This window comes from Lycorma delicatula, chromosome 8 (genome assembly GCF_047948215.1).
Source record: "Lycorma delicatula isolate Av1 chromosome 8, ASM4794821v1, whole genome shotgun sequence".
NCBI lineage: Eukaryota > Metazoa > Arthropoda > Insecta > Hemiptera > Fulgoridae > Lycorma > Lycorma delicatula.
In genome coordinates this window covers 91,588,373-91,615,341 of record NC_134462.1, presented here as the reverse complement: position 1 = coordinate 91,615,341, position 26,969 = coordinate 91,588,373, and the positions used below count along the sequence as shown (strand labels likewise).

Genomic DNA, 26,969 nt, shown 5'->3' with positions numbered 1-26,969 from the left:
TCAGGGACCAGTTCTGTCTACACACAAAATGATTAGGAAATCAATTTGTAATGACATTTACATTTAAATTTTCATGCAGAAACTCTAAAACATCAGCTGTGTGTGGTCTGACCCCCATCCTATATGGACCACTCATTTCCTAATTGAAATGCATTTGCAAGAAGCTGAGGAACAAAATTATTAAGCACCATATTTAGATAATGTTCACAGTCTGTTAAAAAAAGAATGGCCCAATTACCCCATGATTTGAGATAGCGGCCATACCATAATTCTTGGAGAATGATGCACTTTTTCATGAAGCACGTATGGATTTTCAAAAGCCCAAAAACACATTCTGTTTATTAACAACCCCATCTAGGTGATTATGTGCCTCATCTGAAAACCAAACATTGTTCAACAATACATCTTGGTTCACAGCCCATTCAGTGAATGCCATTCTTTGATGTTTCTAGTCAATCGTTAAATTAGGTAATACTGTTATTTTGTACGGATACAAATGTAAATCAGTTTTTAAAATTTGCTGCACAGTTCACCTAGAAATCCCAAGTTATACTGCTACTTTTCTTGTTGATTTACTTGGGCTCCTCAGCAGTTCTGCTATGACAGCTTCAACATTCTATGGAGAATGAATATTGGCAGGCCGTTTGCACTTTCTGAATCATCACTATTTAATTTTTCGTAAAGTCTTATGTATTGTTTTAAATGAGGGCAACTACCAAGTTTGAAAATGTGCATGAAACTGTCTTTGTATAAGCACCACACTTTCTGTTTCATTAAAAAACAACACAATCTGTTCAGCAGTCAATCTTCCTTTGTCAGCCACCTTGGAATGATACACAAACAGCACACTCAGAAAGAGAAGAAACCAATATTCATGAACTGCTGTCACTTCTGCCAACATAAATTACATTAATAATTACTGTCAAAACAAATGTTGGATCATTTCGTGTGCCACACTGTATGTAGAAGTTTATTTAGTTAAATATTCATGCATAAACAATCATATTATTTTTATCAGGTTCTTATTTTTATTAGTTTCCTTTAATTTTTTTATCAGTTTTTAATCTTTACTATATTTTTTCAAATTGTATATTCATGTTTTACTATTAATAATAAAGATAACTATAATTCTTTAATTATATTAATTAAATTTATTTACTAAAGCTTCACCTTTATCTGAGCTAGCATTCATTCTTCATTGATTCTTCAGAATTATGAAGAACCTTAATGCAGAGTGAAAGTTAGCCCAAGGGTAAACATTTTTTACAATTTTTTTTTTTAAAGGATCTTATAATAAATTTTTTTTTAAATATGTAAATGAACATAAAATACAGTAAATGGATATCAAAATCTAAAATAAAGGTACTATCAAGGTTTAAGAGATTGAAATAATTTATGAATATCCTGATATTTGTATTTTTTTTTTAAATAGTTTTTAAAAAGTTTAAGCTTTAGTCATTAAACTATGTGACTTGAAAAACTTATTATCATATTTGTTTGAAATAAACATCTACTGTTTTTAAATTATGCCGTAGTTTGGATCTTAATGAGTACATTTTTAGCCATAAAATGCTTTATACCCAAAAATTTTACTTTTTTAATAGATAAAACTTTTCTTATTTCTGTACAGAAGAATTGAGATGAGAGTGGAAGGAAGTGTTAAGAGAATACCAATTTGGTTTCAGGAAAAGTATAGGGACAAGGGAAGCAATTTTAGTGCTCAGATTAATAGTATAACGAAGATTAAAGAAAATCAAACCGACGTATATACCATTTATAGACTTAGAAAAGGCATTTGATAACATAGACTGGAAAATTCCTGGACTTCCTGGTTAATTCTGAACAATTCCTGGTTAAATGCTGAACATTTTTTAAATGTTCAGCATTTTAAAAAATGTTGGGTTCAAGTATAGAGATAGAAGAACAATTGTTAACATTTACAGGAACCAAACTGCAACAGTAATAATCAAAGAACATAATAAAAAAGGGACTCTGACAAGGATGTTCCCCAGCCCCATTACTTTTTAATTTTTACATAGAACTAGCAGTTAATGATATTAAAGAACAATTTAAATCCAGAGTAACAGTGCAAGGTGAAAAGATAAAGATGCTACTATTTTCTGATGATATAGTAATTCTAGCTGAGAGTAAAAAAGATTTAGAGCAAATGATGAGTGAGATGGCTGATGAAGTCCTACTCAAGGACTACTGCATGAAAATAAACAAGAACAGAATGAAAGTAATGAAATGTAGTAGAAATAATATAGATGAACCAGTGAATATAAAATTAGGAAGAGAAAAGATTATGGAGGTAGAAGAGTTCTGTTATTTGGAAAGTAGAATTATTAAATATGGATGAAGCAGGAGTGATATAAAATGCCAAAGAGCACAGGCGAAACGAGCTTTGAGTCAGAAATATAATTTGCTTTTATTAAAAATTAATTTAAACATCAGGAAAACATTTTTGAAAGTATATGTTTGGAGCATAGCTTTATATGGAATTGAAACTTGGATGACGAGTACCTGAGAAGAAAAGATTCATTTCAGCTTTTGAAATGTGGTGATATAGAAGAATATTAAAAGTCAGATGGGTGGATAAAGTGACAAATGAAGAGGTGTTGCAGCAGATTGAATTAGAAAAAAGCATTTGGAAAAATATAGTTAAAAGAAAAGACAGACTTGTTGGCTACATATTAAGGTATCCTGGAATAGTTGCTTTGACATTGGAGGGTTAGGTAGATGGGAGAAATTTTGCAGGCAGGCAACGTTTGGAATGTGTAAAACAAATTGTTAGGGATGTAGGATGTAGGGGGTAAACCAAAATGAAACAACTGGCACTTGGTAGGAAATCTTGGAGAGCTGCATAAAACCAGTCAAATGACTAACGACAAAAAAAAAGCTTTTCATTTAATATGTTTATTGGTAAATATAAAAACACATCACACAAAAATAATATTTATAAATAAATATCGCATTTATTTTCAGGTTGAATGGTTCTGGAATGGTAAACCACTAAGAACTGGTTCAAGATTTAGAACCTTCTGTGATTTTGGATTTGTTATTTTGGAAATTTCACCTGTATATCCTGAAGATTCAGGTGAATATTCATGCCGAGCATTTAATGATTATGGACAAGCTGTTACTACTGCTACAATGAAAGTACAGGGTAAATAGTCTAATTATTTGATTTTTGTATTTTATATTTAATTTAATTTCAGAAATACCTATACCATAAAAAATGAACAAGATAATAAATTTAGTGCTTACAAAAAGAGTTTTCTTTACCAAGTAACAACAGCTGACCTCTGTGGCTTAGTAGGTAACATCTCAGTATTTTGTGTGGAGATCCTAGGTTTGAATCCCAGTCAGACATGGCATCTTTTCATACACTACCAATTTCCGCTAGGCTAATGATTTAAGCTGTTGATACCCGCTCTTTCATAAAAGCAGCATATAAAATGTATTTTTTCTTGGTAAAGTATTTAAAATGTTTGCTTACATTGCTTTCTCCAGTCTTTCTCATGACTGAAATGTGTAAAGCATTTGAGGTATAAGCAGCACTAGTCAGTCACCATTACTTGCTTTCTCTGTATTGTTCACAATACAACCAGCTCCTGTGGAAAATAGGTGAAGATTTTGGTGAATAGAGTGAAAATCTAACTTGTATCACATACCATTTGCATTTTGGTGAGCTTAACATGCTGATGTGTAACAGTTTAATTAGCATCAGCTCAGTGAAGGAGGCAATGAGGAATCAATTCACTTGTCACTTTCCCAACACTCGTCACTTTCCCAATTAAGCTGGGCATAGAATCTTGCTATTTTAGAATTAGCTGCATCATTTTCTGGAGCAGCTTGTATTACATGGTAGGTGCCTAGATATACATACCTTACATACGTTACCTGATGTAAGTAAAAAATAAATTAAAGGTTTTGATGAAATGGTGTGGCTTTTAGGTTAAAGATACTTTGAGAGTAGCATCCAGGGAATTGAAGAATGTCAACTTAGGATAAAATTCCATCAGCTGAAACCAAATTAATTAATTTGATTTCATGGATCACTGAAATTAAACAATTTGCAGTTTCAGTGCATGCTATTTTCATATATTAATGGTTAATGATTATGATGGTTGATACCTCTTAAATCTTTGAAAATAGAACATAAAAAGTGTTTTAAGTTTGTATAGTATTTAATAATTTACATATTTTATATTTCTTTTTTAAGGCAAAAGAAGTATCATATTGGATTCACAACTTCCAAAAGGTATGGAAGGAACTATTGAAAAAATTGCTGAATTAGAAGGACTTGGTCAAGCTCCAACACCATTATCACCTGAGGCAGACAGTGGCAAACCACCAGAGTTTATAACAACACCAGCTGATTTAGTACTTGGTGAAAACCAGTTAGCTCATTTTGAATGCCGTTTAACACCAGTCAATGATGCTAGTATGCGTGTAGAATGGTTCCATAATGGTAAACCATTATTTGCTGGATCTCGTGTTAAAACTATTAATGATTTTGGATTTGTTATACTTGAAGTTGCTGGATGTTATCAGAGAGATTCTGGATTATATACATGCAAAGTAAGTTATTTTCATCTGCATTGTGTATTTTTTCCACCTTATTTTGCAATGTTAACAGTCATAATTGAGTTACAAATTGCAGCATTAATTTGTTCTTACAAAATCATGCTTTACACTACTTTTGAGATCATTATTCTACTGTGTTAACCAAACTTTATATTAATGAGAATGAAGTAGAGTAGTGGGGAGGGGTAGATAGATTGGTTATTAAATAGGAAAAAGTTTGTACTACTGGGCTGATCTAATGGTTAACTTGTCATCATAAATCAGCTGATTTCGAAGTCGAGAGTTCTAAGCTTCAAATCCTAGTAAAGGCAGTTACTTTTATTTGGATTTGAATACAAGATCCTATGATACCGGTGTTCTTTGGTGATTGGGTTTCAATTAACCACACATCTCAGGAATGGTTGACCTGAAACAGTTCAAGACTACAATTCATTCACATTCATACATATCATCCTTATTCATCGTCTGAAGTAATACCTTATGGTGGTTCCGGAGGCTAAACAGAAAAAGAGAGAGATAGGAGAAAGTAGATAGAGATATTAGATAAGGCTGGAGGAGGTGGTAGTTTTTTTAGATTCATTAATCTATCATGGATAGAATAATGGAATTCACACAATTTTTTTTTTTTTTTTTTATCATAATAATGTGCTTCTATCACAGACATAATGATAAAATCACACTATTCTAAAATAATATTATTAATGTCATTGAAGAGCTTGCAAAAACAACTAAAAGTACTGCAGTCTAAGTTAAATCAATTAATTTTGGTTACATTCAATAAAAATTAATGTTCTCTATTCTAAAAAGATGATTGACTATCATGATTGAACATAGTGAAAGATAATGGCAGAACTGGTATATATGATATCATTACCTTAGTAATACTTCTAAGCTAAACAAGTTTTTTAAGATTGCAAACAGTCCATAGAACTGCACAAAACATATAAATAGAGCTTGCTACTTATATCTGTAGTAACACAAGAAAGTTACGTATAAGTACGCGTTAAGTATAAAAGCTGATGCATATCTTCATAGACTCACTCTCTCTTACACTTATTCTCTCCTTTGCAAGACATCTCACGCTACTACAGAGAATAAGCTAGCAAAGTTTGAGGGTCTTTTTCAAGCATCATAATTGGCACTAAATAATAATGATTTTTCATTAAATAATAAATGTATTTAAAATTTTTATAAAGTGCATATAACAGTTATCGTGCTGTTCTACTGCTTCTTGATAAAAATCAGAGACCAGTGTAAATTCTAGTAACAAATAATATTCTACTGTTGCAAGAGTGACACATTAGAGAGATCAGATAACAGGCTCCACTTACAAACATACTTGACTTACCACATACTGTATTTAAGTTTTATTAGCTTATTTTATTTTTCTTCATATTTTGTTATCCTTGAATAAAGATAGAAATCTTACTTAAGTTTTTAGTCATAAATGTTACTAAAATTGTTTTATTATTTTTTAGGCCACAAATAAACATGGTGAAGCAACTGTATCTTGTCAATTACAAGTTAGAGGAAGACAAGGTATTATTTTAGAACCTCAGTTGCCATCAACATTCAGTTCTGGTACTGAAAGTATACAGAAATTGGAAGAATCGTTGTATAAGAAAGAAGAAATATTATCAGAAGAAGAAAAACCAAATCCACCAAGATTTGTTGTTGAACTTAAGGTTAGTTGGAATTTTCATTTCATTTTTATATAATTATATAATAAACTGTATGTGTGCGTTCAAGTGCATGCATGCATGAATACACACATTTATATATATAGTTCTGGATAGTACATATGGGACATTGACTATTATCAGTGGCTGACCCATATAAATGAAGCTCATATAATTGTAAATTAATTTTAAATAACAAAAGTTGTAAAAAGAAAACTGTGATTTCTATTTTGTTAACCAGTACCAATAACATAATCATTAAACAATGTTTTTTGTAATTTAAGGTAATTAAATTAATTTTTGATCATAATTTTAGTTTCATTATTTAAATAAAAAGTAATTAATGTTAAGAAATGTACGTGTAACTGTAATAAAAAAAAAATCTTATTAAAATATTTTTTTTTAATTTTTAGTAACATTGATTATGCTCGTTAGCTGATCACGACCATAAATTAACGTGGTTAATTATAAAACAAAATAAAAATAGATGCCTACAACATGCAGTATATTACATTCAGCATTGTTTAACTTCTATGATTTGGAGAACTCATATAAAATTCAGCTTTGACAGTTGACATTTTAATGTTATATCATATCTTTTCCAAATAGTAAAGGGAAACAAAGCAAAAAATAATAAATATGTTGTTGATCATAATATTAATTGAAAGTGATCATAAAAAAGATTGATTATATAATTATTTAATTTTTAATAAATAAACATAATGAAAAGGTAACAAGTTAATTACTTCAATGAACTTAGTTGATCTTATGTATTTATCTATTTATATGTTAACAGGATATACTGGAGGCACAAGAAGCTCAAAGTGTACACTTTGATTGTAAAGTTGAACCAGTTGGTGATTCATCTATGAGAATAGATTGGTTCTTTAATGGTAGACCTTTTGCCACCGGTTCACGTGTGCATATGCTAAATGATTTCGGTTTCATTGTACTTGATATGGATTATGTTTATGCAAGAGATTCTGGTGAATATATCTGTAGAGCAACTAATAAATGGGGTACTGCTACAACCAAAGCTAAATTGATTTGCAAAGGTAAATTACAAATGTATATATATATTCAGTTTATCTATTTCTTTATTTTCATAAGAATCTTAATTTATCACAGGTTTATATCTGAAGTACAAATAAAGCCAGTTTACATGACAATAGAACACATTTTAATTCTGAGCAATAATATTTTTGAGGTAATTATCATTTTAAGGTAATAAAACAATTTTTTTTTAAATTGTATATTTATTGTACATAAACTGGTATAAAATTTAAACATGTTTTACTGCTGAGATGGTTTCTTCCATATATTTTGCATAAAAGACTTTCTTTTTTCAATGCTTTCTTATTGCTAATATATTCCTAGTTATTACACTTTTTAAAAAATAATGTTTAAATAAGGTCATCAGATTTTTTTTATAATTACTTTTTAAATGTTATGTAGTTAGGAATTGCTTACTGTATAATTGTTTACTCATATTATGTAACTGCTTTTTTAGGAAAAAACCTTATTGTCCTTAGTTTTTATTGTTTATAATTCCACTAAGTTTTAAAATATTGCTATAAATAATATAGTACTTTGATATAATAATGAAAAATATCATCCAGAGGCAAAATCTTGCCTCCAAATGAAATTTTTTTAAAATGTAGTCTAATTGTTTTTATGTTATGTTGCTGTGGCTTAATAGGCTTAATATTGTTTATTGAGTAATGTAATATCTTTGATAATTTAAAAATTTCATTAAATGGTTTACAGTTAGAATTGTTTTGTGATTAAAATATGAAAATTCAGTAATAATTTTCAAATATTAGTAAACAATATGTATTTATTTTACAGCTAAACAAAATATTATTTTGGATTCACAACTGCCTCAGGGTATGAGTGGTGAAAAATTAAAAGAATTAGAAAAAGGTCCTGTAAGTGAAGCTAGACCTGAAGATGCTTTACCCACTGAACCACCTAAATTCATTACCCAGGTATATAAAAACTAAAATTAATTATAAACATGATAATTTTATATTTATTAATTTTTTCTAAATATTTTCCTATAAAGATAAAGTAACAATTATTAAAATAGTCAAGCTAAAGTTGGTTGTACAAAATATTCTTAATTATGATTTCTCCATGAGCAGAAATTTTTTCTAGCAAAGTAAAAATTTGCTGTTACAATTCTACATTAAATGATTTAAGTAATTTAAATATTCACTGTATTTGCACACGATTTTCAGCATTGAATATAATTAGATTTTGTATCTTTATTTATATATTACTGTTTATAACCATTTTCGATCTTTATAAATACAGTTTAATTTTTGAAAATAATTTATCTTTTGTTTTAATGATTTATTTTTAGATTGAATCAGCCACAATTGGTGAAGCAGAACCTGTACACTTTGAATGCAGAGTTGAACCAAAGAAAGATCCAACACTTCGTATTGAATGGTACCGTAATGGTAAACCATTACCTTCTGGCCATCGTTACAGAACACTCTTTGATCTTGGCTTTGTATCTCTAGATATACTTTATGTATATCCTGAAGATTCTGGTGAATATGTGTGCCGAGCAGTGAATAATTATGGAGAAGATTTCACCAAAGCTACTGTATCTTGTAAACGTAAGTATGATTTATAAAACTAAATTACTTCATTTGACATTGATGATAAGAAAAACTGATATGTTTTTAAGCATATTATTTATGTTCAGTGGTTTTTTGACATCCTAAAGTCCTATAATTTAGGTATAGTATTTCATATTATATGAAAATTACTTTTTCAACAAAAAAAATGTAAAATGTTTTTTATTTTCAAGTCATAATTTATACAGATGTTCCTGTTTTTATTATATCAGATATGTTCCAATAAACATTCTAAAAGACTAAGTGGTTACCAAAAAGAATTTAGAATAAACAAGAATCTTCAAAAGTATAGAATATCTTTTTAACTTTATCAAATACAAATTATAAAACATTAATTTTTAAATGGCTTAACCTTATTTGTTTGTGACAAAAAAAATTAACTGAATATCATTAGTTTAGTTGTAATAAATGCACTATGATTTTTTTTTCTTCAGAATTACCGACTATTATTCTTCAGAACCAAGTGCCTAAAGGAATGAAGAAATCAGAAGCATTAATGCAAATGGAAGCTGCTATCAAAAAGTACACATCTGAAATATATTTGACAGAAGAAGATTTATATGAAGCAGAGAAGAAACAACCACCAAGGTTAGTTTTTAAACATACCACAAATAAAAAATAGTTTGTGGTCCCATTATTAAAAATTGTTATTTTCTCTGTAGGAATTAATACAAATTTTTATATTAAAGCAATGAACTCTTTTACTATATAAAAAGTAAAATTCTTTCTTTTTTTTTTATTAGGTTTGTTACTCAAATTCTGGACCAGACTTCATTAGTTGAAATGCAAGCAACTAAATTTGAATGCCAATTAGCACCAGTTGGTGATCCAAATATGAAAGTAGAATGGTTCTTTAATGGAAAACCGTTGACACATAGTAAGTAGTTATATTATTCTTTATAAAAGTTAATATTTTAGTGGAATACATTTAATCTGTGTTGTGAAGCAAAATAACCTCAGTCAAAGCTAAAATTTGAAATTAAGTAAAAAATTGTAATGCATCTCTTCTGATGGTTTCAAAATTAAGAAAAATCTTTAAAAAATGTTGTACTTCTTTATACATCTATAATAATTTCTTCTCCTGCAAGATATATCATTACTTAACTATTGTCAAAAAAAATACTTTAGTCACTACTAAATATAAATAAAAAAAAAGAAATACATAATTTTTTTTCTTTAAATAATAAAATATAAAATACTTGAGGCAATGTGTTAATGTTAAATCCTGCAAAACCTATCATTTCAATTTTCATATTAAATTATATAACCAAATGTGAATTTAGATTGTTAAATAATGATCATCAGTAGGTATTGGGAAATTAGTAAAAATAAATTTAATATAAGTTTAATCTTAAACTTAATGCTTTCACAGGGAAGTGAAATTTCAACAAAAATGTTTGGATGAATCTCAGATATTTATGAAAGTATTAAGTGTAGAAAAATAAAGTAATCATAAATATGATTTAATACAAACTGTAAATTTCTTACTACAAAATAAGTACTGATGTTTACTTAAATTAGAGTTAAAAGCGATTTATAAAATGAGAACTTCTTGAACTAATTGCATTTGTTATGATATATGTTTTCTTTGCATTAAGATAAATGTTTATATTAAAATTTGTTTTTTTGTTATTTTACAGAGAATCGGTTTACTCCTATCTATGACTTTGGTTATGTTGCTATGAACTTTGGTTGGGTATACCCAGAAGATAGTGGTGAATACCTTTGCAGGGCTACCAACTTATACGGTATGGATGAAACACGTGCCATTATTAAAACAACTGGTAAACCTGGAATTATATATGATTCACAACTTCCTAAAGGAATGAAGAGTATTGAACGTATCAGAGAAATGGAAGCCGCATGGCAACAGTAAGATCATTAATTTCTCTTTTGTTTATTATTTTTCTATTAAACATATGTTAAATATAGCACAAGCCAGAAGAGAGCCTTCAAAACTAAAATAATACATTAGTTTTAAATGCATATTTACAAATTATGTGGAGATTCTTAATAACAATTGATTTGGGTTTAGCATTTTATGACAATGAAATATGAGCAAAAAAAAAGACAAAACTAGAAGCAGTAAATTTTTTTCACAAATTGCCACTGATTATGCAGGAGCATAATGAAATTTACCCAAGTGGATAATCAAGATTTAATTATCTAGTTGTAAAAGAATGTAAGGTAGATATTTAAAGGTGTACGATAAAGTTAACATTGATACATAATATAAAGGATTAGAGATTTTATGAATAGAATAAAATTGAACCAGTAAAAAAAAAATAAAGATAATACTCAGTTATTTTACATTTTTAATTAACGTAACAAAAAACCTAACAGTTTGTTCAAAATGTTCTCCGAATTAGTGTCAGCTGTAATTTATTCTTTTTTTTTAATGTGTACATTGCAGTCTCTTCAACTAGTGAACAATAAGCAACCCCCTTATGGTCAAGTTAGATGAAGGTGATATGTATGACATAAATGAGGTGTAGTCTTGTACAGATTGAACTCCAACTACCACACTAAAGTACACTGGTGTACTTAAAATCCATACTGGTGTATTCAAATCCATATAAAAACAAGTAACTTTTGAAAATGAGCTATTAAACAACTACTGGTTTTTTTTTTAATCATAAGATTAAATTTATTGAATTCATAAAATTAAAATGTGAAGTATTTAATTGTGAAATTATTTGTTAATTTAGTGTACCAGAACAGCGTGATGAACCAGAAAAACCTAAAGAGGCACCAGTTTTTGTCACCAAACCAGAACCTTTCACAGTGGAGGAAGGAGACTGGGCTAGATTCTGCTGCCGAGTAACAGGATTCCCAAGACCTCGAGTCATGTGGCTTATCAATGGACATACTGTTGTCAATGTATGTAATAATAATTTAAATCCACTATGAATTTTACTATTAGTAGTAACATTACATGTTACTAGAAATTTTGTAAAATATAACTATGTATCAGTTGGTGAGACTGGTAGAGATGTATAATACAGTTACCAAACTCTTAACTTTTGCATCCTTATTTTTAACTATAAATGAATCATGTAATTTGTTTCATTTAGTAAATTTATTTTTTTAAAACAAAGAGTCCACTCATACGACAACATTATGTCAGGACTGCTTAGAATAAATAACTAACTTGAATTATAATGTATTTTTCTTAATTTCTATCTAACAATAAGCTGTTTTTCTACCCCTTAATCAAATGGCTAATGAGTTTTTTTTTGTTTTCTAAACAAATTAAGGACCTGTTGATTGATGTCACCTTATGTTAAAAGACAGCAGATTACTGTGCAAGTTATCTTAATATTTGTATTCTAAGATATATTATAAAACAGATTGCATGGCTCATTTATATACTCATATATCTATTTTAAGTAGTTCCAGTAACTTATTAAGTTGGCAGATCCTTAATTAAGCTTAAAAATTGAACTACTTTAAATTTTATAATTTTACAATTATTTAAAAATTTTCCAATAGTTTAATTTACAAACTTTTAAAATATCCCTTCAATTTTTATCTTATTATTAAATAATTTTGCCTAATGTTAGTAATTATTTCAAACCATAATTTATTTTTCTAGGGAATGAGGTATAAACTGACATATGATGGTATGTGGCATTTGGATATACCTAAAACACGACAGTATGATCATGGAAAAGTTGAGGTTGTGGCACGTAATTTTGTAGGTGAAGCTAGATATGAAACAACATTAACAGTTAAACCAAGAACTGATGATTACCGTGGTGTTCTTAAGAATTCACCAAGACGTGAGTTTTTTAAATTTTATTATTCATGTAATAAAAGCAATTTTTATTATGGTAATAAAAGAATATTTATTGTTTATTAATTGCTAGGAGTAGTGGTATATTTAATTGAAGTATTATATTTAATTAATTAAGTTTATATTTAATGAATTTTTAAAATAAAATTAATAAAAGATACCAAGGTAAAACTTCTAAGGATAAAGAAGACATTAATTAACATTTCATTATTGGGTTAAGATATAATCAAAGATTTTTTTAATTAATCTATTATTAAATTTCTCTTCAAAATATCATTAAAAATGTATTTATATAAAATGTTTTTATGTTACTTCAATCCAGTTTTTAGAGTTTCTTTTGAATTTTCTACTAATTTATCATGTTTTAGCAATTAAATTTACCACTACTGCATTTTTATTGAACGAATTATTGAACAAAATTTTTATTTCAGCTTTGGAGAGTCATTAAAAGATGCTGAATATGCTGTTTCTTCTCAAATTATTATAACATTATATTTGTTTCCTTTCAGCTTAAAATAATTAGCATAGCTGATTTTTGGACTGTGATATCTGCTGATTATAGAATTATTTTATTTCTAGTAGAAAGAAAGTGCTGAGTTGTGTTCTTGTTTTATTCATAATTAATTTTTTTTTTTAATATAATACTGTATATCATATGTTTATTTATTCTTCTATTCATGTATCTGTTTTTATTATTTCATATTTTTCTAATGTGTGACACATTTATTTACTAAACAAATGCTATATAATTACTTTTTTACATTAAAAAGGTGCATTCCATTAAGGAGTAAATGTGATATAAACATATGTTCATTTAGAAAATTGTTTTAGTTAATCTTTTGTTATTTCAAACAATTCTATTTGACAAGATTTAGACTAGAATAATAATTAATAAGTTTTAAATTTGTTAAAGACTTCTATTTTTGTTTCTTTAAGCAGTATACTTAAATTAATTAAAAGAAAATTGCATATAATTAATGAGCAAAATACATAAACCACTTTTTTAAAAGTACAAGTTTTTGTACAAATTGTTATTAGATTCAGCTGTGTAAATTATGTTCATTACTATGTTAAAATTATACTGTTTTTAATATCATAAATTTTATGCTTTTTTCTATAAAAAAAATAAAATTGTTAATCAAGAGAACTGTTTTGATTTAACATCATATTTGTAGTTTATATAATATACTTATTCATCCTGCCAAATGTACATTTTTAACAGTTTTAGATGAAGTTATCTAACTTTTTTGTTTTTTATTGATTAAACAATTAATTTATTAATGGAATGCACTAAATTTACTTCATACTTCTTTTTTAATGTAACACCTTGTTCTAACATAAAAACATAATACAACACATTTTAAATTGCCAGTTGCACCAAATTCTTGCTTCCTTCCTTTGCCAGCTGACTGTTGAGAGTATCTCGTCCTTTTAATTCTGTATCCTTATTATAATTGCAATTATTTTTGTTGTACCACAATTATTCCTTTTTGCCTATCCTGCTTCTTTAATTGGTTATGTTGCGACTTCTGTAAGCGATGAAGCCACCTAATTGATCTTCATTTTTCTGCAATGCTTTCCTCCATCAGGAGTTATTAGCAGGTATGATCTTCTTTTGAGTGTTGTCTACTTGCAACTTTTTTTTTAATGGTAAAATCAAAATATATTGTTATTGTTTTATTTTTATTTATTATAAATACACATGCTTTAAAATATCATATGTAGGTGCACTATTAGCCTACATATTATTTCAAAAATTTAATAATTAACTTGAAATTAGCTATAATCAGTTAAATGTAATAGAACTTTTAATGACCACTTCACCATAATATTTGGCAAGAGAGAAAAGGTTTTCATTGAAGAGCATCATTTGATAGAAAAAAATTAAGTTTTATGCAATAAAACTTTATTCTTTTCTGTATTATTTTTGAGAATTACAAGGAAAACTGTAGGATTTATTGTGTGTAATAATTTTGTGTGTTTTTCTAATAGTGCAATTTCAATATTACAAGATTTAGATATTATGTAGAAAATGTATATTGAATTATAGAATTTATTTAAACAAATTATTTTAAAATTATTACAGTTGTACATAGTTTCACAATTTTAATTGGGAAGAGAACAAACAAATACCTACAAAGAAAGAATTTTTATTAAGTTAAAGCAGTTTGAAACATTTATTTGAGAAAAATTCAGTGTTCCACAGCAAAACAGTTGTAGAGACAAGTAGAAAGTCTTTTACGTGCTTTATTGCACATCATATAAACCAACTGTACTGTGTCTAGATTTTTTTACTTTTACATGAGTATGAATGAAAATAATTCAGATGCTATTTCTTTCAAACATCAAACTATCCAATTGGTAGACATACATTTCATGGTTCAATTATATCCATGGTCTACCTCTTATTAAAACCCAGAAATTATTAATATATTTGCAGTCATTTGTGATTCTATGCTGGACCCATTAACTGAAAAACCCGTGGGATGCCCAACCCAAATATTTCACTATTTCTTCTCTACCAGACCCACAAATCTCTTTGAAAGTAATAATTTTTATATCAAATTAATACAACAAAAAAATAAAAACTTTATTGATTGGCAGTGTGACTGTATGACATATATAATGACATTTGGTAAAAAGATTTTTGTAAATAAATTATAAAATTTGCACAGTGAAACTAGGATAAATTCTACAGAAAAAGCTTATGTTATTTCAAGTTATAAATGGAATCATTTAAGTCTTATCATGGAGCTATTTTTAACTCACTTCTTTTTAAAATCTTTTATTATGTTTTGATTTGTTAATTTCAAGTTATAAATGAGTCATTTAAGGTTTTCTCTCTTATAATGTTATACAGGTGCATGATTTATTGAATGATTATCATATGATGTCTTTGTTCTTAAATACGCTTTAAAAAATGGTTTTTATTTTTTTAGACTGTTATGGCTCATAAAACTTGGCATGATTACTGTAACTCTATAATTTAATTTGCCGTTTCATCTACCCAAGCATATACAGTTTTCTGTTTGTAGTTTTTTCTTTAATCTTTTAAACATTTTATTTATTTTATTTTTCTGTGTGATTTTTGGGTAGTATACTTTTTTTAAAATAAATATTAACATTTGTATGTAACATCAATTACATCTTTATGTATATTCCAAACCGGTAATTAAAATTATGAAAAAAAAATTTAATGCAAAAGGAAGAGATAAAATACAAAACTGCAGAAGTTATTAATGTACTTTGAATCGGTTAAGTAGACATGAGATAAAATCTTTGGTTTTATGTTGGGACAGTTATTGATAATGACCAAGCCAAGTATTTAATTTTTTCTTCCCCATCAGACCCAGAGATTTCTTTGTAAGCAGTAATTCTGATAAGTCATTAAACTAATACAAAAAAAATTGTTGATGGAAGAGTGACTACATGATGTAATTATAATGAACATTTGATAGAAAAAGTTTTTTTTACATAAAAGACTGTATTTTTTTTTTAAATGTGACTCATTTCTTGTTCTTTAAACAAGTAGTTAATGAAATATTAGAAAACAGAAAATATATAGTTTAATACTAGTATATGTGTTGCAAAATTAATACCATCTGATCTCAAACTTGGTTATCTTTTCATTAGCAGACTATATAGTTACTCATAATATTCTTATAAAATTATAATTACTTCATATTTATTCGAAAAGGAATTTACATTTTAAAAAAAATATTTTATAGGATATTTTTTCTTTATAAAAGTTTTTCATATTGATGCAGAAATTGTTCAGTAACTAATATATTAGAAATAAAGCAACCTATCTGTTTTATGTTTACAGAATGATTTTTTATCTCAATGAATATATTAATGTTGCTTCAGTCATGAAATACAAGAATTGTTAATGCATGTTTTATACGTAAAACATTTGCATGTGTAGTTGTGCATACTGGTATTTATTTATTCATGTGTGTTTGTTGTACAAACATGTACTACTTTTTTATACTTAATGTTTTACTGTGTATACATCATTCTAGTTTTATATGAAAATCATGCATGTTTGTATTATATTCTTTCATTAGTACTGAGAGTAAAAACATTTATCAAAATATTTGACATTTATAATCTGTATTACATCATTACGTCTCTGTTGAAAATCTTATTTTTTTTTCCATTAATTTAATTTTTATGTATATAAGCAGTAAATAAATTATGTTAAGGTTGTGCAATAAACAATAAAAGAAACAAAAAGGAAGACATACCTTGGTTTTATTATTTTTCAGTTTCTGCTTCGTAGGTTATATTTGGCTTTATTTTCTTATATATGAGCACAACATTAATTTACAGTTTTATAAATATTTTCTTCAGACTGTAAGTAATGTAATAATTTTAAGTTTATCATAAACAATTATTTTATTAATTATATTATTACTGTTATTGAATTAAATATCTTGTAGTAAATTAATTACACACATTAAATATAATTTCACACAATATTATTTTGCTTCTGCTAAATTAATTATCCGATATTAACATTACCGCTTATAACAGCAAAATAATTAACACTCAACATGAGCACTACCAGCACTGAATTCTTTTTTTTCTCAGAAAAGGAAGAAAAAACAAACACTTCAATCAAATATCATAAAGTATTGTTTTTTCAGAGACATCAAGACTCAGACTACTTCAAGACTCAGATATACTAGTTTTCATCATATCACTCTGTTACACATTTTATAAAGAGCACATACATCATGAAAACACACTGCTTATTATTTTTTATTTATTTTTTTTACAGTATTTTCATAATACTCTAAAATTAACTAAAATAAATCACATAAAATGAGCAACAGATAATCGTAACTTTTATCTCTTTGGAAGTAAATTCAATGATTTCATCCTGTATATCGTTATATAAAATACAACTTTTTTTTATGGAGGAATATTATTCAGCATCACCTGCAATTTTTCCAGGGTATTATATAATTTTTAGATCTCCATCCCTTCATGTTGTTCTTGGTTTTGATTCATTTAGTCAGGAGTCAGAATGAATAAATAGGAAGCGGTAAGGATTCAAAATAAAACACTATGTAGACAGAACAGTTGGCTGTGGTACCTACATTATTAGCATGATATTTGTATTCTAATTTTTAGTGATGCATGTATCATTTTCATTTCCTGGAAGCTGCTGTTTAAGTTAAAAAATTTGTTTTATCATTACAAAAAATATATACATATGATTTTAGAGTTTTCTGCTTGCTTTCTTAGTTTGAAGTGAATTTGTACTCTTTATGGATGAAAACTATTATTTAGTTTTTCTATTTTTTCATTTTCCTCATGACCAAACCACAGATAATAATATAAAATTTAAAAGTATAAAGATAACATAGAAAAAATTGCGAATGATGCTGGATAACAATTTTTTGATGACAGATGTTGGGATCAGTGTATCTACTCCCATAGAGGTATCTTTGAAGCTGGAATTCAGTGGTTGAAATTTCCATTAATTCTATAACTACTGCTACCTCTAAAATTAACCCTTAACCCTTATAACTCTAACGGTTATAAAAATTTCTTAATTTTTTTTATTTACTATTTTTTCTTTTACCTGTTTGACTGATGATAATGAAGATTTCATCAAATTTTCGTTATCCTCAGCATTTTTTCTTTATAACCAGTTTCTAAATTTATTTTTATCTTCTGTTAGGTTTTGTAGACTTTTTTTAATTTTGAATTAATTTTTCACTATAAATTTTTTGTAACATTAGTTACTTCAAATTACCACATGACATTATTTATATTTGTGTGCTTTAGTTTTGATCTCTTGTGTGTTTACTGAAGTGTATGTGGTCTTGTGTCAAAAAATTACTATTGTCTTCATTATGTATATGGTTTTAATGTGTATCGTACTTTCTATTGTGTTATATGAGTAATATTATGTATTGTAGTTTGTCTTTGTTTCAGTTAATTTATTTTTTATTTTTTGTAGTTTTATGTATTCTCTATATTATCAAAAAATTATGAAAACTAAATAATATTGAAATGAACAAAATTATTTCTAAACAACACCAAAGAAACTTACCAAATTTTAACTTTTATTTAAGAAAAAAAATAGTAATATTTCCCAATGATCTTTCTTTATTTTTAAACTAATATAAATTAGTATTATTTTCATTCTTTTACTGATATAATTATTTATTATTACTGAGCCAATAAATATTTTGCTGTGAATTTCATGATACTGATTTTTATTACTGCACAGTATTTTTTTCTTTATGAATAATGTTAAACATTTATTTTTATTACGTTACAATTAAAATTATTATATTTTAAACTTTTCTATTTCTTACACAATTAATCTTTTTTCTTTTGTTTTATCTTGCAAAATAGACTTTATATTATATTATGTTTGCTTTATAACATTTCTTCTGTAGAGTTATATACTGTCTTATTTAATACTCTATAACTATTCTCAATTAGATATATTGATGTTGTTCACTAGTATCTTTCATAATTCATAATTAATGATATTGTTGTAATATTAACTTTTTTCTAACTTGAACAATTTTCCTTTAAGATGTAAGGGAGTAAATTTTCTTCTTATAGGTTATATTTTTCTGATAATTTTTGTAAGTTACTACATCATCATATATATATATATATTTATATATATTTGGCTTTTTTTTTGTCTTCAGTCATTTGACTGATTTGACACTCATATATTGCATATATTAACTTTTTTAAGTTACTACAGAACCATATATATATATGCATATATTTGAGGGAATAAATATAATTAGAAAGAAAGATCTGCATATCATATTTTGTATAAATATATATTTATTGATTTTAATTTATTGTTCTAATTTTGCAATAAATGCTGCAGCATGGTATGACTATGGATTGAGTGGATATCAATCAGAAAGACAAGATAATGAATTGGAGAAAGTATTTGAAGAACGACAAACACTGTCGCAACAAACTGGTTATGAAATACCAGCAGAACATGCTAAAACAAAAGTAATTAAGGAACCAGAACCAGAATGGACACAGTCAGTTCGTGCTAAAAAGAATGAAGATTATTATTCAAAATTAAGAGAGGTAGGTCCATTTTGAATTATGTCTTAATTCTAATATTTTTGCATGTGTTTTTATTTTCATATAATATTAAGAATTTTAGAAATTCTGAATTGTATATATCTGGAATATAAATTTAAGTGTTAGTAATTGTGGTGTATTTTTTTTAATAGTATATATTTAACGACAATATAGATTATAGTATATACTGGTTTATTTATCAAAATAATATTTATTAATAAAAATCCAAGACATTTGCATGTAATCCCTAAACCTTTTAAAAAGAAATTAGTAGAAAAACATTTTTTTATGATTTTTTTTTTATTTTGAAGTTTCACAGTCTCGTAACAAGTAAAAAACATAATTAGTTCATTAGTCAGTCTTATTTAGTTAGGCCATCATTTCTGAGACTATGATTGAACCCTGGATCAAAAATATGTCAGTAACATGAACATTCTAATGCAGTTAAAAGAAGCTGCATGTTTGACTGGATTTAGACCTATATACACACTTAAGCTGATTGTCAATATTCCTAACTACTTATCCAGCTAATGGCCTTAATACTTTGTTATTATTTAACAAAAAAATATATTTCCTCCATATTTCTTACTATATAAAAAAACTGTCTAAATAGGTTAAAATAATTTCAGTTATTAAAAGTAAAACTTTGGCATTTCATGCAACATTTTGTTTCAGAAATTTAATATTAAGTTAAATAAGATAATAAATGACAAAATAAACTCTCACTATGGTTTATTATGCTTTAGATATTACAGATGTTAAAAATATGCTTATATTCATATCAAGCGTCATCATTTAAAGCTATAACAGACATGTTTTAATTTTGTTTTAAACTCTTGGAAGGGGTTTTTACGTAGGAGGAAAAGTCACTGCCTCAGCTGCTCTGTCTTATTCAGATACATATTTTATTTTAAAACTGGTAAAATATTATGACTGATTGATAACATTTGACTTTTACTGAATTAGATTTGCCATTAAGCATTTTGTTTTAAATTTAATTATCATTTTTTTTAGCTTGAAGAAGAACAGATCGTTAAAGAAAATAGGATACGTGAGGCCTCACATCAGTTCGCAATTCCTGGAGAGAAAATTGTACAAAAATCTGTTGCTAGAGGCATGGCTGAAAGCTATGAAACCAACCTGTTAGTACATTATAATAATCTTATTTCTTGTAATTAATAATCTATAACTAATTTTACACTTTAATGTATTTTTTTCCTTGTGTTTAACAATATTTTATTACACATTTATTTCTGTGTTTTTTATTAAATTATTCTTATTATATGGGGATTTACATTACTATTTGACTAAGGTATGTAGAAAAACAAGTGAATTTCTCAGTTGCTGAGATCTGTCCATTACATATCCAAACATTAATTATATATGTGGCTATTATTAATACTTGATGTACAGCCATTAGTCCACCCAGAAAAAGAAGTCAACAGATTTAATTGAATAGTGCATTTTTCATCATTGTGTGCAAGTAATATGCTTTGTGAATGACAACATTCTTCTCTTATGCAATCATCAGTTTTAACTTAATAAATGAATGTTAACTCAAAATGTTCTGTCGCCTTTATGTCAGAAGGAACTCAGATCATTCATTCAGATTTCCATTTTCATGCTATCAAATTCAGTAATGTTTTACTTTCTTAAAGTAATTTTTGTCAGAAATTTTCCTTCTAATTCTTAGTTTCCCATTATTCATTTAAATTCTACCCAAACATTTTTTATTGATGAATAATTATACATCAACCTCGATACAGATTAGCATGGTTGTGAATGATAAAACTTTGCTGGTTGGCTTATTTTCATTGCTGTTGACAGTTTATGATTTTTTATGATAAACCTCCAATACGAAACAAATATATATTAATTTATATTACAGTGAAAAATTTTCATTAATTTTCTGTGAATAGAGGCAGTATTTATAATGAACTGTTTAAAGAAAGAAAGGAAGGTGTTAATTGATTGCTTTACACCATCCGTCCCAGTTTTTTTTTGTATTGTTAAGTAAAATGCTTCTGAAATACATGACCACACAAGTTAGACATTGTTACTTTCTCGGAAAATAATGATATTCACTATATGATCGATAAATGCATATGATATATACAGGATCCTATATTTATATAGGGAAAAATACTGGTTCTTTCAAAACTAGATTTTCTGAATGGTTTTTTAGATATTATAAAAATTGAAAACTGGGTTTCTCAAATTTTTCTGACCATCTTATTAATAATAAACATTCAATATCTGATATTCAAACAAATTTGGAAGTATTAGAAATCAAAAAATATAATATGAATGATAATAATAGGGGTTTGGGCATTTTAGAGAGACTATATATATATATATATATATAAATATAAAAGTAAATTTAATTTGATCAACCTACAAACAGAATATGAGGATGACACAATTATAAAAGCTGCAGTAAATGGCAGCACTTTTTCAGATATTGTTAATTTATATTTCAATCTCTTTCAAATTTGTATAATATTATACACATTGGCTAGCCAGACCACATGTATATTTATTCAATTTTAACCTATTTATTTATTATTTATTTTAATTTTAATATTTTTATCAATTAATGTCATATTTTTATATACATAATTTTTAATTTTTGATTTGAAATGTTAAAAAATATTTAATTTTAATTTCAATTTTTAACTTTAAATTATTTATTTTATGTTTTAAAAAAATTTTAACAAAGTTTTTATTGTATTTTATAAAAAAAGTTACTATTCTTGATAATGTGTACATGTAATCTGTAATTTGTCGTGAACAATTTAAAAAAATGGATTACAACTGAGGATACAAGAAATTTGCAAAAACATTTTTGTATGTATGACAAAATAAGCCAAGTGTCATCCTACTTTATTTATTGTCCTGTACTTAGATTGATCAAGTTATTTAAATATATATACATATCCCTTTGATAAATAGTATGGTTCACTTGGGTTGGGATGCAATTTATTTTTGTTTCTGAGAATTTGCACCATTATGATGATATAGAGCAGTATGTTAGACACAATAAAAAATTCAACAGGAAACTGCTTTACACCACACTATTCATTGTAAGAATGGCATAGAAAGTGTATTTTTCTTTATATTTGGTTTAGCTGAAACTTTTGGTTATGGGATCTTAATAAATTATTTTTGTACATATGACTATTTTTAATGATGGCAAAATACTAAAGAAATTTCTTTCTATTTAATTTGATTGAATGTTTTTTGATGGTACACTAAAAATTCTACAAAACAATTTTTCATCAGTCTCTAATTAGTTACATGTAAACAACTTTAAAACTATTTTCTGAATGAAAAACGGCAAGCAATGCTTTATTACAAATGTATTTTTTTAGGAAATAATTGCTAGTGATAATAATATATATACTGTACTACAGCATCAGTTTGTCAGTGTATTATTTGATCATAATTTTTGTAATAGTGCTCAGAAAAGTGAACCAGAATTAATGCCATGGCAGAAGAGACATAAGGAAAAATTACTACAGCAACAGGCAATATATGAAAGAGATTCTAAAACTGGTGGTGTTCCACCAGATCCAGTTGAATCTTCTGTACGTGGGCGTGAAGTTCACGTTGCAAAACAAAAGCAAGTTCAAAAAGAGGTAGGGTTTTCTTTTTTTAATTTTTTATTTCACTGTGTTAATATGAATAACCAACATAAAAAAAAGAAATGTATAAAAGAACTTAAGTAAAATAATGAACATTAAAATTTATTTAATTAACCAACATTTATTTTAACAATTTTTCAAAAATTATTATATATTAACTTATGATGTATCTTTTACTTTCACTGACAAAATTTACTTAATTTTTACTGAAGAATCAGTATTGTAAGATATTATTGTTTTCTTCTTCTTCTTCTTCTAAATAACAACAGTATCTAAATGGCTTTTATTTTAATGTTGAAAGACATTATATACTTTTGCAAAAATGAATTTGTTCTAGGACTTATGTGTGCCTCCATATTAATAATATTCAAATAAATATTTCAATATCCTAAATAAACGTTGATCTCTTTCTAAGCTCTCTGATTGTTTTGTACATATCATGGATAATTTAGTTCTTGCTAAGGTATGGTTCATGAATAGTATTATTCATCTGGTATATTAACCATTTTGTAATAGAAAGCACAAAGTACCACTTAGCAAGTATTTTGAAAAGCAACTGAGTAGATTTAGTACAAATTGGTAAAAACGATTCAGTTTTCATTCAAAAAATTCTAAATGATAGTAATTCAGAAAATAGTAAATGAAAAAAATTGTAGAGAATGGCAAACTTTTTTGTCAAAAATTGTTCATAAAAATTTCAAAACAAACATTTTTATTAAATATTGTGTACTTGCTTGATGTATAGGTTGAAGTGTAAACTTTTCACAATGAATTATTTAAAAAATTTTTATCAGGAAGCATAAAGAAAACATTTTAGTGAAGTGCTTGATATATTGAAAGATTATATTCTGTTAAATAATAGCTAAATTATGAAAATTGGAAACACGAAAAGCACATGGTTGGATTTTTTTTTTGGAGGCACATATTGTATTAATACATACGTATCTTTTTTTATTATTATATAATTATTTTTAGAAGAAAAAAAATGAAATGTTAAGAATGTAAAATAATATAATCTAATGAAAAATAAATTTTCAGTTGATATAAAATCATTTTCAGAAATCAATTATTTATAACTTTTTATCTTTTTTTTGGGGGGGAGGTTATATTTTTAGTATTAATCATACAATAAATTTATTGTACGAGTACACCTTTAAAGTTGTCAGAAGTCCAAATATACATTGTTATTTATTTTTAATACTAGATTAATAATAATAAACTTGTAATTATAACTTGGTGTTGTCAGTACACATTGCCTAACAACAAAAATTCCACTCTTATCCATGTAATAGATAAATACTACTAAATAAAATAAGCATATTTCAAAAAAAAGTTAACGACATTCAAGCAATATGTATGTAAGTACTGTAAAGTACTTATTTAATGTACTGAAATAACTGTTATAAGGCAATTTGAAAATATTTTATTGTGTAGGTGTATAACCAGTGCAGCCAAAATCTGCAAATGTGTTATTGTGTAGGTGTATGACCAGAGTAGCCAATCGGTTGGCATCTATATACCAGTTGATTGAAGAGAGTTAATATTTTTCAAATAGTCTTTGCTTTCAATAACCACACTACCTGTCTCAATATAATATTAAAAACTACTCTATTTCAACTAACAATATAGTCAAGAATTAAATATATTATATAATTCAAAATATTTTTCTCCTTGTTTTAGGTTCGTGGTGACACAGAGATCACCAGAAATATTACAGCAACTGAAACTACTGAAATGGAACATCAGGGAAGAACACAAGAGAGAGTGGTGCAAGGAAAAGTGGTAAGGGTTTATTTTTTCTCAAAAGATTGTATTGTATGTTGTTTATAAACTTTTTTATTATTCTTTCCTAATTTGTTACTCATGTTATTCATTTAGTATGTCCCTCCTTCAGAAACATAGATTATCATAGAAGGTATTATGATTCATGAAAATTCATAAGTTGACATGATTAACCTGTGATTAAAATTAAATAAGTAAATAAGAAAAACTTAAAATTTACTTTGTCATTGATCACAAATTTTGTTTTGTAGCACAATCTTAAAACACACTTACACAATGCATTAGTACAATCTATTTTTTTTTTTTTTTTTTTATTGTTTGTCCAGCTTACCAAAAAAAGTAATGTGCTTTTTTTTTACTTATATTCTAGGAGCCCATTAACAACGGGTTCCTAGAAATAGAAATATGCAGATAGGATATGGTGATAAGCCTCTGATTAAAATTTTTAATGGATTTAATAATGTTTTCATTTGCAGCAACCAGCCAAACCACCATTCTTCACAAAGAAGATTCAACCATGCCGAGCATTTGAACAAGAGCAAGCAAGATTTGAAGTTGAATTTGATGGTGAACCTATTCCAAAAATTTCATGGTACAGAGAAGACTTCCTTATTCAAAACTCTCCTGATTTTCAGATTCATACATTCAGCACAAAGTCAATACTTATTATTCGTCAGGTAATTGTGGTTTTTTTATTGTTAAAATTTTACTGTTAATTATTTATAAAGTATATGACAATTTTCAAAAATGTACTGTTTGTGGACTGTCAAATTCTACATGCCTTACTTGTTAGCTGAAATCATTCGTTGGTATGAGTTAAATTTTTCATAAAAAATATTATTTTCTGCATACTTAATTATAATATTAATAACAAACATTTTTCCAACTGTTATTATTCAGAGTAGGCACTTGTTGCTTTGAAAATAATAGTAACTGTAACTACATTGGAAACATGAGTGAGCAATTAATAAAATTCTAAAGATGAATGATTTCTTGGAAGCCTGTGCCTGTTTCTTGGGTGATTCTTTATTATCTTGAAGAAAAGTAATTTGCTGTAGCATGCATTAGACCTGCTTAGTACAAAATTGATCAATAATATGCAGCTCTCATCTTGGTTACATTATCTAAATTCCTGAAGAATTTGACAGGATGGATACCCATTAACTGGAAGAGACAGTACACTTCGGTGAGATTGTCTTATTGGTCAACAGCTAGATAGTCACTTTGCACAATAAAGGACAATCTACTGAAGGATTGTAAAAGGGTGGATAGTAATCCATTCCTTCCCCTTGGCCCCTTGCCCAGACTCTTAATGGATCATCCAGATCTCAGAGAATGCTAAGGAATTACTGAGCCATTAATATTTATATGGTTTGATAGAAGCAACTTTGTCTACAGAACTTTCATCAGACTGTATGGTGAGTGCACAAAAATCCAGTCTGGAAATGAGGTCCTTGTCTAATGAAGTCAGGTCTCCTAAAATCTTTAATACATATATATGTAGATACAACTATGAAGTACCTAGACCAGACTAATATCTAATGTTTTTGCAGCAAATACTTTTCCAAATACTTTTTTTGTTGAAGGCTAATATGGTTATTCCAGTTTAAAGCATGAATGTGTATAGTTCAAAATGTTGAGATGCTAAGTAATAATTTTTTTTACCAATAACATTTTTTTTTTTGTAATATATTTTATCAATTAATAAAGTAAAAATTATTGTTATTTGAAAAAAAACTACCGTTTT

The 26,969-nt window shown here is 26.8% G+C and overlaps 1 protein-coding gene across 9 annotated transcripts in view; it reads left to right on the top strand.

Moving 5' to 3' along the window:
- The window catches only part of sls (sallimus), a 397,202-nt gene that overhangs the window by 138,274 nt on the left and 231,959 nt on the right, over positions 1-26,969 (top strand). For all 9 annotated transcript variants that reach the window (XM_075372741.1, XM_075372740.1, XM_075372745.1 and 6 more), the window contains exons 54-69: positions 2,986-3,166; positions 4,226-4,584; positions 6,069-6,275; positions 7,066-7,324; positions 8,118-8,257; positions 8,635-8,896; positions 9,352-9,505; positions 9,661-9,794; positions 10,558-10,789; positions 11,626-11,797; positions 12,513-12,699; positions 19,585-19,799; positions 20,811-20,938; positions 23,254-23,434; positions 25,121-25,222; positions 25,699-25,899. In XM_075372741.1, the coding sequence (XP_075228856.1) occupies positions 2,986-3,166; positions 4,226-4,584; positions 6,069-6,275; positions 7,066-7,324; positions 8,118-8,257; positions 8,635-8,896; positions 9,352-9,505; positions 9,661-9,794; positions 10,558-10,789; positions 11,626-11,797; positions 12,513-12,699; positions 19,585-19,799; positions 20,811-20,938; positions 23,254-23,434; positions 25,121-25,222; positions 25,699-25,899 (3,114 nt within the window). The remainder of the gene's footprint in view (positions 1-2,985; positions 3,167-4,225; positions 4,585-6,068; positions 6,276-7,065; positions 7,325-8,117; positions 8,258-8,634; positions 8,897-9,351; positions 9,506-9,660; positions 9,795-10,557; positions 10,790-11,625; positions 11,798-12,512; positions 12,700-19,584; positions 19,800-20,810; positions 20,939-23,253; positions 23,435-25,120; positions 25,223-25,698; positions 25,900-26,969) is intronic.